Raw genomic sequence first — 18,142 nt, 5'->3', positions numbered from 1 at the left:
ACCAAACCAAACCAAACCAGTAACGGCACACTTTCCTAGCCACAAGGGCGCCCATAGTGTAACATGTAAAGGCCACGCGCCGCCGTCGAATATTTTTCTTTCGCGTCCGTGAAGTAATGCAAATCGCGTGACGAAGTGGACCTCGTTGGCGCTGTTCACTTCTTTGTTTGTTTGTTTGTTTTCGCCCCTCTCCGCGTGCCTATGTAAGCTACGCAAGCTGCGCTTTGTCTGAGGCGGCTCAGCGCCTTCCCCCAGAGAAACCAGTGGCTGTCAATGGGCGCATTGAGCCAATAAGAATTGCCTCTCGTCCCAAAAGTATGATCTGAAACCCAGTTTGTGCGTGCACTTTTATTTTGTCTGCCGTTGTTCTCGTCAGTGGTGTGCGTATAACGTTAGTCGGGATCTGCTAGCTGGGATTGATGACCTGATTCTTGCGAGACATCCCTGCCCTTGGTGTTGTAATGGTCTCTTCAGTTTAAACAGTTATCTCCGGTGACTGTGTTTGCAGGTTGACGTTACTGCAGGCATAATCTTACATCTGCGACGTTGCCGTCTACGCTGTTACGTATCTGTGCGTCGTGTCGCTAAAGCGACCAGTGCAGAATTAGGCGAGAAGCTAGACCGGCACTATTTCGTCTTTTTACGAGCCAACTCTGCATTGCGGCCCTCTGTACGCATTATGTAGTCGCATGAGGCTGCGAGGGGGAAAAAGACAGAGGAATAGCGGACACAGACGCCGCAGCGCTGATTATTATGCAATTCTTGGATCTAGGTCAAGATCAGAACTACGTGCCGTCCTCGGAATGTCTCAAGGATATATAGGTGTATTGGTGTGTTCATATAAGAACGGTAATCGAGGTGCCATGACATTTTTTGTTTTCAGTGAAATTTTATAATGTAATGGAGAAATGCGGTGACACGAGGGAATAATACTTAGTTTCGCAAGAAACGCTGTAGTATTTTTTTTTTAGTCGTTTTATCAGAACAGCTGAAAACCCGCTTTTCCTATTTCGCAAGACCTCTATTTTGGATCTTCACAAAAAGTAGAATAAAATTTTTGAGGGACATGATTATTTTTTCAGTAACTGTATGTAAAACTTTCTATTGGAAGCAATGCAAAAAATATTTCTTTGCTCCTATAGTTTCGTAGCAAAAAAATCTCAAACATTGTTGAAAAAGTAAGGCATTCCATTAGGGCAGTCTTTAGGACAAGAAGGATTAATAATCGGAAGGCTGAATTATTTTCTCAGTATTGATCCGTCCTTTTTGCAATCGTCGGAGAAAAGTGGTACCCATAGAAGGAGCGTTAAAATTATGTAGAATTCGAAAAAAAATTCGCGAAAAGGCGAACTTTGACGGAGGTTAAAAAAAAAAAAAACACCGTTTCCGATTATCTTTAAAGTTGCGCTGAAAGACCTTTAGTACCTGGTAATTCTAGATAACGAAAAGTATTTTTATTGTTATTGTTTTACCCGAAAGACGCGGGTTCGATCCCGGCCACGGCGGTTGAATTTCTTTGGGGGAGAAATTCTAGAGGCCCGTGTACTGTGCGATGTCAGTGCACGTTAAAGAACCCCAGGTGGTCGAAATTTCCGGAGCCCTCTACTACGGCGTCCCTCATAGCCTTAGTCGCTTTGGTACGTTAAACCCCATAAACCAATCTTTTTATTGTTTTAAAAGATTAAAGGCATAGCACAGACCATATTGCGGTGATTTACCATTACTAGATACTGTAGCGGTCATCAATTTGGCTTGGAATTGAGCCAATGAGGTTACGTTTCGTTAGCACACTGGCAAAATCTCAGAAAATACCTTGGAAGCATGTTTTTGCTTGTATACGTTTGCGTCTGCACGTGGCTTCTTTACGTCTGGCTCATGGGATTGAGAATTTTGCCGTATTTCAGAAGTACTTCATGGCGCAATTTGGCTTGGAATCAGATTTATAAAACGCTTAGCTCAAACTTTCACGGCGTTTAGATCAATGATAGCTCCTGTAATTAAGCCCAAATGAAAGTTGCGCGAAATGGTATCGGTGTGCTTCGTACTTCTGGTACTCCAAAATGAGCCGTTTAGTTTTTCATTATGAACCTCATTGTTTTTCACATGCGTTTCCACTTCAAAAACTGGTGCCTGAGACCACATGCAGTGAGTTTCAAGTCGAATTAGTGACCCTTTATAAAAGACGGTATCCAGTAATGATAATTGAACAAAATATGGTCTGTGTTGGGCCTTCAATTTTACAATTTAAAACAATATAGTGCAACTTTTTTTTGATCTAGAATTACTACGTACTAAATGTTCACAATTTAAACTCCTAATTAAAAATAATACGCCCGTTCTAAAAGTACAAATTTTAGTCGACGATAGTGAAATGGGCAAATTAATACCGAGAAGAGTTTTGAGTTTAGGTTATTGTTCCTTCTTGTCCCATTATTGCCCTCTACACTGCTCTTATTGGAATACCGGCCGTTAGTAATAGCCACATCAGTTTTTTAGAATTTCGAAAACGCGGTTGCTTTCGCCGCTGTGGCTCGACAAAGTTTGGCTGCATCGTGCCAAAATACATGCGCTTTCGAAGAGCATGCAGGCAAAGCAAGTCCTCCAGTGCATGTAACTGGTCGAAATAGCCAAATTTTGTCGAGCCACAGCGCCGATGGTAATCGCGTTTTCGAAATTCTAAAAAAATTGATATGAACACCCGGCTACAAATTTAATTGCAATCAGGCGCCTATCGGTAATAGTTAAAAAGTTGACTGTCACAATTTAGTTAATCGCTCTTTTAGTTAGCATGATTCGCCTCTTTTTTTCGACGTCCGCCAACACTGGTACTACTGTGCCGCAAAATGCTTCTGTTTACCTCAAAAGCCGTATTCTCAAAAATCAGTGATCACCTTCCCTGAAACACCCGGTACACCTATGCAGGCGTGTGCCGTATTATGCTGCTCAGTTTCTCTGCTCCCGAGCGTGCCCGGCCATCCGGCTCCGGCGCGTTATCACGCGCAGCAGCGTGCACGCGTAGATTAATCGCTGCCGTCGCGTTCAGTTTTTCCTGCTCGCGAGGAGATAAGAATGCGCGAAATTTCTCCGCCCGCAGCGGGTGACGCGCTGCAGTGCGCTCATCTGCTGTGCCCCTACACCTAAATCCACCGGCGGAGAGAAAGCGACCGAGCACGTGCGTCCCACTTCCGAGCCGCGAGGAAAACTTGATGCCTGCCGTGCGTGCACCGATATTGCGTTCGTTGCGAAACGCCCGTCGGGAGCGCGTGGGCGACTGTGGGCCGCGATTAAGCGCGCAGCAATGCGGGCCTCGTGGCCGCGCCGTTGCACCTGTCGCATGCTTGGCTGCGGAGCGAGAGGAGAGCCGATCTGCTGCGGTTACGAGTCGGTACTCTTCCTTCCGGGAGGAATGCCTGCAGCCGCGCAGTTCCTGGCTCCTTGCCCCGTTCGCGCGGAGCCCCGGCCGGGAGTGGCACGCGAGCCGCTGCTGTTGCTACGGGCGCCGCGCTCGGCTGCCGTCGGAACACTGTTCAGAGCACTGTGCGGGGGACCGGAGTCTCGTTGGCAGGTTTGTTTTCACGAAAGGACGAGCCTCGCTTCTTCGCTAACTCAGGCGCGCACCTGCGTTCCATTCCCGTGTAGAAGACTCCAGGGCTGCTCCGCCGGCCACAGCTCAAGGTTTCCGGGCGAGGCAGGCAGGCAGGTCGGAGGCTGGGGTCCCCCTGCTTTTTACATAATGCCGCGGCGCATGGCGCTCGGCCCAAAGTGGGTCAAGAGTCTCGCCGTGGGCGGGTCTATCTTTCTCGGCCGGAGTCATCCTGGGCCTCCGGTCTGTTGTGCCGCCAGGCAGAACGAGGCCAACGCACCCCTCGCCGTCCCGCGCCGCTGCAGCAGGAACTGGAACAGCCGCGTTCTGCTTGTTTGTGCGTTGTTCGCTGCCGGACTGCGGTGGGTGTCCTCCGGCAAGACTCGATTTCGGGCCGGCCCTTCCTCCTCTCAGGGGGGGGGGGCCGGCGTCTCGCATTTCCGGCTGCTCCCCCGGCGACGTGCAACTTCACGTCATTCGGGTCAGCCCAGCCGTCAGCTGCGCCTAACGAGGAAACTGCTGTCTGACTGCGCACCCTCACACTCGTGCGTCTGCTCGTTGCAAATGCGCGGCTTCTGGCCTACTCGCTTGGCGAGGAAGAAACAAAAACACCGCATTTGCCTTCCGTCGGAGACTTCCACCCGCTGTGCGGCATTCATTTGCTCGTCAACCTTCGCACGTGCACGGAGACTACATCCTGCACTGTGGCAACATTGTTAATTTCGTTTCGCTCTGGCACCGTATTCACCGCGATGCGTCATCCAGATGTGGTCACCGGGAGACTCGTGCCGAGTGCGTTCGTGGTGAACAGCACATTCGATACGTAATTATGCCCAGTGGTTCTCAGTGCGCAGCACACACGATCTACACTCAGTGTCAATCCCTGCCTTCTGTCGTCAAGTTCAATTCATACATCGGCCCGAAGCGCTGTTTGCCACCCGCCGGCCGCGCATACGTCGTTACCGTAGAGGCAGGCGCTTCTCGCTATAGGCCCACCAAATTTCGTCGTCGAGGTCTAAATTGTCGATGGTGTTGCGGCCTAGCTGCGATTTCAGCGGGACGCCTAGCCGAGTTCATTGACCACGGAACCAGCGTTAACTGCCCCTTGTGGCTTTCGCTACTTCTTCAGAGGAGGCGGGGGACGAGGTTGCCTGCCTACACTTACAGGGAAATAACGAGTAATTACTCCCTTATTACAAATCTACTCCACCTTGGGGGAGTCCCCTAAACATTTGACCAAATAACGCAACTATACCAAGATAGACATAAACTGTACCCCCAACCGTGTAAAGGATTAACGAGAGCGGAAGAACGCCTGTTCCTCCGCCTTGTCACGAACACCATGATGTGCCCGGCCTCGCTGAAGCACTTTGACCCTGCCTTCTCCGGGGAGCGCCCGCACTGTGGGGAGAGGTCCTCGGACCTCTACCACATGGTGTGGGAGTGCCCCTTCAACCCTGCTTTTACTCGCAACCCAAACCCCACCCGGGAGGACTGGGAGATAGGCGACCCTACTCGCCTGTTGCGACCTGAAAGCCCAAAAGGCGATGGTCGAACGAGCAATGGCGGCAACGGAAGCCCCTGGGGTCCCGTACTAGGGACTCCACCTAGTGTTTGTGAGGGGAAGGGCACTAAGCCTGAGCCTAGAGCAACCTCCATGTAGCTCCCTCTTTTCAGAGGAAATAAACGTTTTTACCACCACCACCCCTTGTGGTGCGAGGTCACTTTAGCCTACATTTTGGGCTTCAGTGCTTGCTTACGCGATCGCCGGCAGGGACGGGCCTAAGCGCCGACCGTACAAAACCTTTGTTTACGCACTGCCTTCGGACTGAGGTAGTGTATGCTATATTTCGTGCCACGGCTTGGTCCCAGTTTCTCTATTTTGTTAATTGGTAATTATAGTAACAGGCATATAGTAGGAGGCCGTACAACAGACACACGCGCATGCATGCGTTCATACAAAGAGAGGGAGGAATCTTTGCTGCATCGTACAGGTCATCGCACTGCGCACACTCGACCGCACGTTCTTGCCACTGCCGCACTTTGGGCTATAGCACGTAATCGTCCCTCAGCCCACAGACGCACGCATGGGCGTCGGCCTCGCTAGCAGTTTCTCGCTGCCCGAAAACAAAAGAACGAAGCACAAAGCCGCGCGCTTACAACTGCCACCTCCGGAGAGCGCCACTCGTGCGGCCCACTTAAGGAGGAGTCTGGGGCTATCCAACTGTGGCTCATTGTGGCTGTGTTGATATTTGTCCGGCAGCAGCAAAGGATTCATTTAATGGTGCGAAGGAAGTTGTGGTCTAGCCTCAAGGGTCCGCGAGCAAAAACCTGTCCTGGCCTTGACGCAACGCATTATCTTGCGGAAACTACCGGGTGTGGCGACATCTATGTTTCATTTTTGGACCCAGTACGCGCCTTCCGACTCCCGCCCCCGGCTAAGTCATGTGATAACTATGAATCTTGCACGTCAAGCACATCCTTTCCCGGACAGTTGTGAGCTTTTACATCCGTTTCTGTACGCATGTGTTATGTAACAGATGCCCTATTAGGACTTGTAATGGACTGCCTAGGTCAGGGCGGCGGTGAAAAGAAGCGTAATGAATGCGATCCTGTGGCGAGATTCGGGTACTTGAGCGCGTAGTAAGTACCTGCGCTCGGCCATCTACCGAGCAGTCAGTGCATCCCTTTTCACCGAGAAATAGTGTTTTATGTCTTTGAGCGAGGGTGTGGGTAGCTTTCTTTCATTTACATTTTGTGGGCATGTATTGCGTGCATGGAAGCCGTGGCGAGGTACACAGCGGTTAGATCGCGCCGACGGACGGTGTCGTTGCTGTCTTCCTTTCCTGGCAACTCGAGGGCGTGGCCTTGGTGTAAAGAACGAAGGCCAGGGCGCATGAATAAATCGACGCATGTATCTGGCCTCACTGGTAATGCCGGCACAGTGCTTCGCGATTCGTAGCGTTAGTGACCTCAGGTCGCACTGCGCGCACTTTTTTATGCTTTCGATGCGCGAGCGTAGTAGGCCTCGCGCGCATAATGGGGGTGACCCCATTTGCCGGGTCTTTCAATCGAAAGCATCGCCAGCGGCTGTTTGCTGCTTCTTTCCCCTCTTTTTGGTGGTTTTTCCCCTTCCCTTCGCGTTTCCTCCACGCGGTCGTTAAGGTGGGTTCAGAGGTACACGGCTGAATTCGCTCGCCCCCTTTCTGCCTCGCGCAGGAACTGCCGGGCGGTGCCCCGCGTCCGAGACGTTTTCGCACTGCCTTTGAACCGAAGGCGTGTGACGCCTTCTGACGTCCGGGCGCTCGTCATCGGCGGTGCCCGCGCGTGGCTTCTCCTCCGTGCAGTGGTCGTCACGCACGCCGGGGAGAGGCCTTTCGCGGGGCAGGTTGTTGCTCGCTGGCCTCGTTGGACGCGTGGCCGGAGAGAAACGCGGGCAGAAAAGGCGCGCGCGTCGTCATCGCGCGGCACGGCCTGTTCCGGCATGGCCGGTGAGGGCGAAACGGGGCCACGTCTGTCGCCGCAGAGCTTCGCGGCCTCCTGCGACGGGCTGCAGTGCAGGCGGGAGTCCCGGCGCACTGTCACTCCGGCCGCGCCCCGCGTACTCTATAAAAAGCAACGCCGGAAAAATGGCTCCGCTCAAAGGGGGACGAGGTAATTGCGCCGCTCTCCAAAGGGGGGAGGGCGGCTGCCAGGTGTGTGCGTGCGCAGTTCGCGCTCTTTGGTAACCGCTGCAGCCCTTCTCTCTCTTGCGGCATTAAAGAAGGCTTCCCGCTTGCGTCACGCGGCTGTAATCTGCGAGTTTGTGTTCGTTAATAATGGGCACGCTGCTTGCTACCCTCGGCTGTGGCAAGTGCGCTGTCGCGGGCAGATTGTGCGAGTCTGCGTTGCGTGTGCACAGCGCTATCTCGCTGGAGGGGGGCTCTTTTCGATATGGCACGCGGTTGCACGCGCCGCACACGCTTCCTGTCGCTGCCCGTGCAATCGAGCTTCGTTTGCTGCGGCCTGCTCGTGTGTACGGTGGAAGGATTTCTCGGGAGCCATTGGCTTTGTAGCGTATACCCAAGGACAACCTCGGTGGCCGGCCAGTTTTCGGTTGCGGCAGAGCATTAAGTGTAGCACTACGGGGACTCGGGTGGTTCAGCGGGCGGGGCGGAGCAGCCGCATGTTTTGCCTTGAGGCGGTTCCGTCCCCGGCAGAGAAGTGCTGTGTTCAACTCGAAAACGACGCTGCGAGTAGTGGAGTCATGCAGAACACCTACACTTTTTCCATCTTCCTTCTATTACTCACCTCTGTCAGACATTCCGAGGACTAATATATATATATATATATATATATATATATATATATATATATATATTGTACTACTTGGGGGCGTCGCTTTGTGAACCTTCCGCAGTCCTGTGGTTCCTATTTTTTATATATCACACAGTGTCAGGTACATCTTATAGCAGAGCTCCAGATTTCTTTGCTTACCTTCATATATACCTGGTGTTTCAAGAAAGACTTAGTAATTTTCAAAAACAGGCTATCTATGGTAAAAATGTGGGTTTTGTGGCATAGTATTACCAGCGTTGGCGTACACCAGAAAACCAGTGAATCGTTTTAAGTAATAAGATGGTTAACTGATTTTTAATAATTAACTTTGTAAGTATTACAGTTAGGCGCCTAGCTGCAGTTAGAGATTTGTAGCGGGCCTTTAGTAATAGCCTTATCAATTTTTATGATTTCGAAAATGCTATTATCCTCGGCGCTGTGGCTCGAGAAAATTTGGCTACATCGTGCCAAAATACATGCGCTTTCGAAAAGCACGCCGGCAAAGCAACCTTTCCAGTGCATTTTGTATAGGAGAGTGTAGGGAAGTGTTCTTTTTAATTTCTGGTGTTGATTAATGGGAAATCGGTAGTGCAATAGACGATTAACTACTAATTTCTCGGCAATCAAGGCCACAGTCTGAAAAACGAACATTTCCCTGTGCGCTGTCCTTGGCTTCGATTACTGCTGGCTTCCTCCGAGGGAGGATATTTGGGCTTGTCATGCTCCCTACGTGCTCGGCGGGCACCGTTCGCTCCGCTGGCACGCAGCTTGTACGCGCTCCGCGTGCCGATTCGTGGCCAGCTCGCGTTTCGCGCGGAATTCCTCCACGGATGCAGGTGAGTCGAGCGCCGCCGGAATCAGTTTCCCACCGTATCGCGCACGGCCGGAACGTCGAACAATGGAGGGGTAAAAGGGCTGGCATCCGCCCGGAGGATGTGCGCGAACACGAGACCGACGCCGCGGGAGTCGCGTGACGGCGGCGGCGCGTCTTGCCGCCGTGATCGCGGCCGAGGCGGCAAACCTGTTTGGTGTCGCTGTCATCCGATGGGACTTTGTTCCGCGCGCCGTCTTGCGCCGACGGCCGGATGCATCGGGTAGCGCCGGGGAGCGTCACGTATGCCGCTCGCAGGCTTCGCTCGCCTCGCGCTGTCCTTGGCGGTTTCCAGATGACGTCAGCTTGAGCGAATTGGAAACCCATCCGGCGCCTTGGCACTCTGTCGGCACTTTGATGGAGGTATACCGCTGCATTGCCAGTGCTGGCGCGGCGGCATCGCACTACTTCTCCCTGCTCTCTTTCAAAGCTCTGTCGCGGCGCACGCCCAAATAGAGCGGCAGTTTCCAAAGTTGCCTCCAGAACCCACTGTCGCGTGACAGCGGGCTAGGCCTTTTTAACATAACGCGTTTGCAGTGCAGCCATCCTCGTGACCGTTGCATCGTGCGGGCGGTGCATTCATAGCGCTGCCCGCTTCGTGATGCTCCGCAGCCTCCGTGATTCTGCTGTGCATCACGGCGTGCCTGCCCGATCCGTCTATTTCAGGCGTTTCTTTTTCTGTAAACATGGCCGCGGGCCCGTGCTGAACGGGGGCCTCGTCCATCACATACTTCGCCGAAAGGCTCGCGGCGATTCATCACACCGAGAGTTGTGTCTGGGACGGCCGCTGGAGAGAGTGGCGCAGACTGCAGTGGGTGGCATTCTCGTTGCTTTGTTTTCGCGTTTCTTGCGCGCGCGTTAGCATTTGGCCGACGAAAGGGTTCTCGCTGTAATGCGTGGCTCGTGCATGTTGTCCGATGATGCGTGTCTCCGCAAGCTGGTCGTTTTTAGATGTGGAACTTGATCAAAGTACTCAAGAAAAGGAAAGTTCAGTTGCCGCTGTATAGTTTGCATTTTGTGCATCCAGGGCTTTTTTCGGACCCGCACGCAAAACTGGTTGCTTGACGCCAGCATAGCGTTATCGACGCGTGTCCGATGCACCGCGGCGCGCTCCTGAGCATCATACTCCGTGGTGTTTTGGCTGTCAGCCCGATGCTAATGCCGCTTTGGCGCGCGCCCTTTTCCTCCTACGTCTCCTCGAGATGCTGCCGAGGCCTCGGCGGCGTGGTGGTGGGCCCACGCCAGGGCTGACGCCTGCGTTTCCCGCAAGGACGCGCCGACTCGCGCGCCCTTCCCCCGGGAAGGCCCCGTTCACCGCGAGAGCAATTAAGTCGCTTGTTTTCTCAAATGCTGGCTGCCCCTCCACGTGTGTGTGTATACGCGCCAGCCAAGGCCGCCGTGCAGATAGCGCGTCTCTACACGTGTCTGTTTCCGGCGATGTTGCGGGCAATGCGCTCCGGAGGGTCCACCTCATAAACTTACAGAATAGGGTGACGCTATCGGTTAGGGGCATAGGGGAATACCGGGGTGCCAGCGCGCAGGCGCTGGACAATAACGCCCCTACGTCCGGTTATACGCTGGTATAACGGTATAAGGTATTCGCTGCGCGGAGAAGCCGCTCAGCTCGCCGACGCAAGTTCAGTGATGGGCGCTGATGTTAAAAAATAAAGAAAGAACAGCGTATGCGTGACGCAGTTTACGCCTCGCATGCTTGCATAGTCGGAATGCCTATCATGATCTTTCCAATGACTTCCTGAAATGGTCCACGGAAAGTGCCGCCAATCGCCCATGTCGTCTGCTTCACGCATGTGCTTTTGTAAACGTGGCATTTCGGTGCGTTTGACATTCTACAGCTACGATTGCTCAAGTTACGCAACTACCTTCGAGCAGCGGGCAAGCGCATTGTGGGGCGCTGCCTTATTTCTTTTGCACCTCTCCTTCCCAACGTATGCAGTCTCCAATGTGCACATCGCCGGGGTCATGTGCATTGTTATGCGTGCTTCCTACGTCGCACAACTGCTCGTTGGCATTTCGAGATTTCAAGTGGATGGTTCGACTTGTTTACATTTCTGTCTGCTTTATGTAACGTAAGCTCATTTTTGAGCGCAGCAGGGGTTGCGGATTTTTTTATGCTTTCTTTCGTTTCACGGCACGCCCATTTATCACGTCGTGGGTGTTGTAAACGCACGCATGAAGGCAATTCAAAACTACGCTGCAACCGTTTCTTCGCTCGTTTCACGGTTAATGTAATTGCTTATTATAATTTTTTTACTGCTGACGTCGTTCTCTTTAAAAACAATCCATGGCGTACGAAAGAAACTGCAGACGCAATGAATGGCGTGAGAAGCTTCGTGACGTTTCTTCACGTCGTCCGATACAAAAACAAACCCGCTGTTAGCATGGAAACCCGTGTGCGGCAGTCTGGCGTTCGATGACAAAATGTTGTTGGACAAGGCCTAGCTAGAGCTGCGTGACTGTTCCTGGCGCATCGCGTAGAGCCGCGGACCCCATATGTACCAGCTGGCAAAGCGTGATCAACGCCCCAGATTCGTATGGCTTAGACGCTATGGGTCTGACTCCTTTCTAAAAGAAAGTGTGTTATTCCCACTCGTGCGGTGCGTCACTGACATACAAAGTGCTGAAAACAGCATTCAGCAGTATTTGCGCTCAGATGCAAAGGCAGGAAAATGCGCCGAGGGAAAGTGTGGCGAGGGTCTCCACAAAACTGGAGAGCTTCGCGTGAGCATAGGGGCGTCCACATGTGGCTGAAGTCGAGCGAACGGGATTCCGTTGGTCTGTTTACACGGCAAACATACCACGAAGCGTCGCGTTCTTGATGCGTGTTCTTTGCTGCCGGCTGCTATGCGCGACCTGGGATCAGTAAACAGCGTAGAGCTTCCAAACTTTTGCCACGTAGAGCTTCCTCTCCAACGGAGGCCTTTTCACCGTGGTCGTGGCCTGGTGCTGCTGCCACTGTGCTCGACGTGTAATTGTGCAGCGCGGATGTCACCAGCTAGATGTGCACGCGTTCCGCACTGCAAAATTTGCATGGGACACTTAAGCTCCGCCTTTTAAGGATATGATGATATAGCGTAGTTGGTCAATTCCCATATATGCAGCGGGTAATGCTCTACGTTCATAGATTCCTTGGAGTCCTAATACCCTTCCTGGCGCAATGGTGCAGCGGTTGAGCGATGCGCCACTGCCCTGCGGTGGCAGGGGCTCCCAGCGCTGAGCGTTGTGCGACCCAGGTTGCTCTTCCCAAGCGGCCACTCATTAATTTAAGTGCTACCTGCCACGGTGGGCAGTTTGCTCACTATCCGGTGGGCAGGTTGGGATGACGCCACAAGGTCACGTGACCCAGGTGGCCCACCTGCCAGAGCCATGTCCGTGATTTTTCGCTCACAACGCCGACACCGTATTTCCTGGAGAACCATGCCTTTTAACGCCATCGCGTTAATACGAAGCTTTCTTCGCTTTAGAAGCGCGCGCACTGGCGGAACTTTATGCTACAATGTGAATACAGTCCATTTTTAATTTTTTTTTTATTATTGTTGTGCGACTGTCTTGCGTAGTTGGGGGACTTGCCATCGGCGATATCTAGGTCATCGCAGCCAGATGAGCCCAGTGTCTGCTGTGTGCGGTAGTTCTCTCGTCTTCCAGCGGGGGCATGGACTCACCCCGTCCAGCCGTGGTATTCCAGGCAGGAGGGGAGAGCGCTCTGTTTCTGGGTCATTAACCCAGGGTCCGGGCGGTGGGGCCCTGCCGTTGCCAAGGTGGACTGTGAGGCGCGCACTTATTGATTGGCACGCGCTGATGAAAGAGTGCGCGGGGTCGTTGCCCCCGCCGGTCGATGGCGGCGTCCCTTCCTGGGCGGCTGGCTTCGCCTGTGCGCGGGGGGCGCTCGAGCGTGGCTCGGCGACCCCGAAATTGACGGCGAGGTGGCCGAGGGGGACCCACTTTCGCCGGCGGTAACCGTGTTATGTCAGCTTCCGGGGCGGATGTCTTCTTCCTTTGGGGCCTTCCTCGTTCTATTTTCACTCGACGGGAGGAGGAAGCGGCTCGGGGAGCGCGCCGCCCAGCCTTGAACGCGGGGGTCTCCCAAGGTTGGCTCGCTGCTGTGGCGTGCCCGGGGGACCCCGTGCCACTCGGTCTTCCTCCCGACGGTGGTCGTAGCACGTAGCCTTTACAAGGAGCCGACGTGCCTCCATCAGGAACTGAGCTCTAATCAAATGCACGTGCACGCCTCTGGCGTCGCGCTGTCCGCCGCCAACTCCGTCCTGGGGACCAGAGTTATTCCCGGCTATACAGCGAAACGTGCAGATTGTGTTGTGCGCCATGCATCGGGTTTTCATGACGAAGTAATCCACGATTTGTCCTGCGCTTAACGAAACGATGCCTGGTATCGAGGTATAATGGTGGATGCTAGCAAACACGGCCAGGGAGCGTATGGGGTGGGAGCCGTAATTCTTTCGCCTTTTTTTCATTTCTAATCTTGTCATCACCAGAACGACAGGTACGGCGGCAGTGAATGGAACCTGCAACTACAGGAGTTCGATCCTCTAGCGCCTTTTAGGTCTCAGGAACTTGGAACAGCGTCGTCTTTACCCTGCAGTGGTTGCCGGCAGTAATTACACTGACAGGATGCCTCTGGCGGAGAGCAGTGGCAAAAAAGGAGTTCCTCCGAAGGTCTCTCTAGGAAAACTGCGCATGTTTTCTGGGCGCACAGCCAGTTTGGGTTGGTCGGTGTAAATAGAGCGCGTATGTTTGACGTGGAAAACTTCAGGACGCTCGCTTGCTTTTCCTCATTACGGACACCACTCTGTAGAGGCGGTTTGATCAGCGGCATCCGCATTTCTTCGCGTCTGCGGGAAAGGACGGCGAAAATGTAATCTCTTTCGACACGTAGCGGCGGCTTGTTCAAATACTGTTGCCCTTCATGATTTTCCTCTCCGACCAGTGCCGAGGAGTGTACCGGCCTCCCGGTCTTCCTTCGCGGCGGGCTCTCTCCAGAATTCGTTTTCGCTCGGTAAACAGCGACACCTTCGTTGATGGGTGTCCATAGACCCCCCCCCCCCCCCCCCCCCCTTTTTTTTTTTTTCACCCGGACTGCGTCGAGAGCTCTCCTGCCTGTGCAACGAGCCGGCCGTCCACAATGCTGCGCTTTAATTACCTGCAGCGCTGCTCGTGCTGCACTCTCGTAACCTGACTGGGTTGCTGCTGCGCCAAGCTGGTCTCGTGGGATACCTTGCGGAGCGTCACACACTGTTCCGCAAAACCCGCGCGTTGCCAGCGATGGCTCGCCTTCTCGACTCTCTCGTGTTCTGTTGACGTTGCACGCAACTCGAGGTTGCCCGGGATGCGCGCACTCAGGCCGCAGCTGTCGCGAGCAGCCGCGTTTGTTGCCATGGCAGCAGCAGCATCGGTCAGCGGTCGGCGCTCTCTCGGGTGCCGCTAATGGACGCAGCCCCTCGGGTTGAAAGGGCCTGATTGATTCTCTTGGCGGCGGCCCTTCAAGGACAGCTTGCGCCGGACACCACCGGCCACGCTGGGCTTTCTTCGGCCGGAAGTCCGCTGCCACGTGGCAGCATGAAAATGCATGATTCCGCCCGTGTGCGGTCTCGGCTCTTGCACTGGCTCGTGTCAGGACAATGAAACGGTTTTGGCGCTAAGTAGCGAGCGCGGTGCAGTCGATTCGTGCCGCCTAATTTACATTTTCTTGGCGTGCGCGCAGTTCTTCTCCTGGCATGTCTGGCAGCTTCGAAAGTAACTGCAGCCCCGGCTGGAAGCGGCCGATCCTGCATTTACCGAAGGAATTCGTAGCAGTTCTCACAGCGTAGAGCGTCGTCAGCGCGCCGCATTCTGCCGAGTGTTACCGTCCCGGAGCAGCGCTGCGGGGTGCGGAGTACACCTTGCAGCGAATAGGTCCGTACAGGAACGGATCCGGGGACTCCGTAACACAGTGCTTTCTCACCTGTGATTCGCCGCTTGGGTGGTCTATGTGCATGCTGGCCACGGGCGAGGGGCATTACCAAGGCCAGGGCGGTCGAAACAACAAAGCGCCGCCTTGAAAATTGGAGTAGGCTGAAGCGTTAGGTGGTGGTGACGACACGGCGGGACAGACTCCGCCGTAGCGTCACAAAGTTGGCTAGGACTTTCGTGTAATGTCCGCCGTTATAAAGAAATAAGCCCCAAATCCCATCCAATCCAAAGTTGTGCATGTACGATTAGGAAAACCTATGTTGCAGTTGAATTCGAGTGCCTCTGTTCCTCGTGTACATCCGCCACGTTACCCAGAACTCGTCAAAAACCATGCGCCTCGGTGTTCACATTTCGCTGGGACCTGACTGCACATTGAAAGGCATCTGCGCTACACGGCGTGGAAACCCTTACCATGCACGGGCATGTCGCCTTATTTTAGCGGTCGAACTGCCTTACTAATCGACGCCGCATTGCATTCCTTCAACTGTTTCGGGCGTAGGCTGAGCAGCAGTGGTGCTTGGATCTCTGTTGTGCTCCCTTCGCCAACCCCGCCTCTTTCCTCCTCGCAGGTCCTTGTGGAGTTTGACAATGCCGACTGGAAGCGGCGCGAGTGGATCCGCGTCTACGAGGACCCCTTCGCGGCGTTTCTCGTCGAGGAGACCCTGACGTGGCATGTGCGGAACCCCGACGAGACACCGAGCCCCGCTCTGGTGAGTCCCTTGCCCCCAGCTACCCGTGCGCGGCGCGATGACGCTGGCTCGGTGCCCGCCTCATCACGGCCGCGACGGTCCGCTTGAGCCTCTGGTTGTGCCTGGCTGTCGTAGCGGGTCGTACTTGGTGCCTGCGCCGTTGGGCGCCCTAACTGTTGCAGCGTCGGACACGAGGTATGAGACGCAGTACGCGCGAAGTCCTCTATCTGTCTCTTGCAGTGTTCAACAGTCGTCGAAGTCAAGTGCGCACTCCTTGTGTGTTTCCTGTTTCGCCGCAGGTGCATTTTGCCACGTGACCGATGGCGATTGTTCCGTTAATCCGGCCCCCCAGTCGTAGGACCTGTTTATTATAAATGCGCTGACTTTCGCGGTCACATTTACCCTAAATGTTACGACGTTCGATACAGAAGCGACTCTGCACGATCTCCGCGTGCAGCGTTTTTAGCGGAAAATGTATCTTCCCAGCTGTGCCTTAGTGCGTCGTCCTTGCCATTCCAATGCTTGTCGCCATAGTTATTGTCGCCGGCTCTTCTTGTCCTGCTGCATTTTTTCTTCAGCATCGCGCGTCGCGCGAGTGTAACATGACCTTAGCTGACGCTTTTCATTCTTGATGACTTCACTTCTTCTCCCTTACGCAGACTCGTGCGCATAGTGCCGCTGCCCTACTTTTTTTTTTTTCTTTCACGAAAACAAATATTAGAGTCGGCAAAATGTCTCTCCCCTGCGTTATACGCGCGGGGCGTCGCACATTTCTTCCGACCTCAGCCTACGAGGCTCGTTCGTCGCTGTTTCGCCATTGTCTCTCGCGACGCGGTTGCGTGGTACAGTGGGTGTGCGCTTAATGGCGACATTTGCGGTTCGTGTTCCCCCTTAGAGCATTGTCGCGAACCGTTGCTCAGCGTCGCGTCGTAGCGCCGAAGAGGGCTCGCGTGGGCATTCTGCGGCCCTCTATTGTCCCTGCCACCGTGACCTTGCGAGCCATTGTGTTCGCCGCACAGTTCACCGGGAGGAGGTCGGGGTCCGCGAAGGTATGCGTAGGCTTTACTGCCCGAATCGCAAGCGGCGCAAGCTGATAGTTACAGGCTGTGAATGGGACTAGTACTGGGCGCTGTTTTCTTCAGACGCCCCCGTGTGGAACCATGATGCAGTTGTACTCTCGCTCTAGGTGGAGGCGTAAACACCCACATGACTTAATACGACATCGCCAGAGCGGACGTTGAAATGAGAAGTGCGCGTTGTCACATTAATTCAGGGTTGGTCCAGAAGGTTGTGACATCACACATTCAGCTGTATAATGAAAACGATTAAAACTGCAGTTAAATGTTGGCCATGATGTCGTAGCATGACTGAAATGCCATTGTGGCATTGAAGGATGTAAAGTAACTAATTGCGCTGAAAATAAAATTGAGCATTAGTTCGGAATCAAACCCATTAACCATAGGCCATTGAGACACTTTCGTTCGACGTGGTTGAAGGCAGACCTTGCGTGTCTTGTGGCATATCACATGGTCTGGTATGCCTACTGATGTATGCTAATGCGTGCCCGTAATTAAAAAAGAAGTACTAATTAAGAAAAAGTAGCAAATGGCGCGTCATTTCGCACGCCCGGGGGTGATCTCGTCTGGAAGCTTCTCCCCTGCCCCCCTTCCGCTCGTTGCAAGAGGCAGCCCACACGATGAGTAGACAAGCTGGCGCGCCGCCTGCCTGATAAGGCGTCGACAACCTGCATTTTTTGTTGGATTTTTCCGACAGCTCGCTGCTGCAGACTGCCGGAGCATTGCTTCTCGCGTCAAGCCGAAGGGTTGGAAGACTGTTCTCGAACGACCTCCCCGTCTAGCATTAATGGGCACGGCGATAAAAAGAAATTCAGAAGGCACTTAGGTCTGCTTACGTGCTGTGAAGGCGAAAGCACGAGTGTGTCATCGTGTGTGTTCGACCTCGACGCAGGTTGCGCACTGAGAAATGAAACGGAGACGCGCCTCTCAGCGCTGATTCCACAAACGCTGAATCCGCAGAGGTCCGAGTGAAACACTAGGACACTCGGTTCGAATACCTGTCGCGAGCTAGCCTCCAGCCTAACTAAGAGACGTATGCTATATGCAATGAGAAATCGTATGACTCCACCCGGAACGCTGCAGGACAAACGGTTGCGTCACAATTTTGGTGCGAATGTAGTCGGGGAAACTGGCGCCACATTGAGGTCAGCCAGTGGGGGTATATATAGACGAACGAACGAGTACATGACTGTCTGAAATGGCGATGCTCGGCTCGCAGTGTACGTCCTGTATGACGTCACCCCTTTCTCTTCCCGTCGCTGAGATTTTCTGTACCATCTGCGCGTACTCACACGCCGCCGACTTTTCTTTTAATGGGACTAGTATTGCTTTCTCATTAATATATTGTTGCGTGTACTTTCACGTCGTGGGCGCTTCCGTCCCCAATAGTACGTACGCTTCGCAGGGAACCTTCATGTGGGAGTACGATTCGGGCTAGTTTCTCGCTATGTGTAAATATAATAACGTTCACAATTGGGTCAAATCCGTCTGCAGCGTTTGCTTTCGATTCCGGCCTAGACGGCAGCAGTTGTCCTGTGGATGTCTCACTTGATGAAGCAATGGTGGCGGCATTCAAGCGACCCAGTTGCGGTTGAATAATTTTATCCTGTGTGGAAACTGGCGG

The 18,142-nt window shown here is 53.7% G+C and overlaps 1 protein-coding gene across 10 annotated transcripts in view; it reads left to right on the top strand.

The window, feature by feature from the left end:
* LOC149349674 (uncharacterized) overlaps positions 1-18,142 on the top strand; it is a 289,088-nt gene that overhangs the window by 88,338 nt on the left and 182,608 nt on the right. For all 10 annotated transcript variants that reach the window (XM_089578727.1, XM_089578725.1, XM_089578732.1 and 7 more), the window contains exon 2: positions 15,323-15,463. In XM_089578727.1, coding sequence (XP_089434853.1) covers positions 15,323-15,463 — 141 coding nt within the window. The remainder of the gene's footprint in view (positions 1-15,322; positions 15,464-18,142) is intronic.

The sequence above is a fragment of the Amblyomma mixtum genome, chromosome 3 (genome assembly GCF_055824585.1).
Source record: "Amblyomma mixtum isolate Tamu chromosome 3, ASM5582458v1, whole genome shotgun sequence".
In the NCBI taxonomy this organism is placed as follows: Eukaryota; Metazoa; Arthropoda; class Arachnida; order Ixodida; family Ixodidae; genus Amblyomma; species Amblyomma mixtum.
The sequence above is the reverse complement of the archived record's forward strand: the minus strand, read 5'-3'. Positions and strand labels throughout refer to the sequence as shown.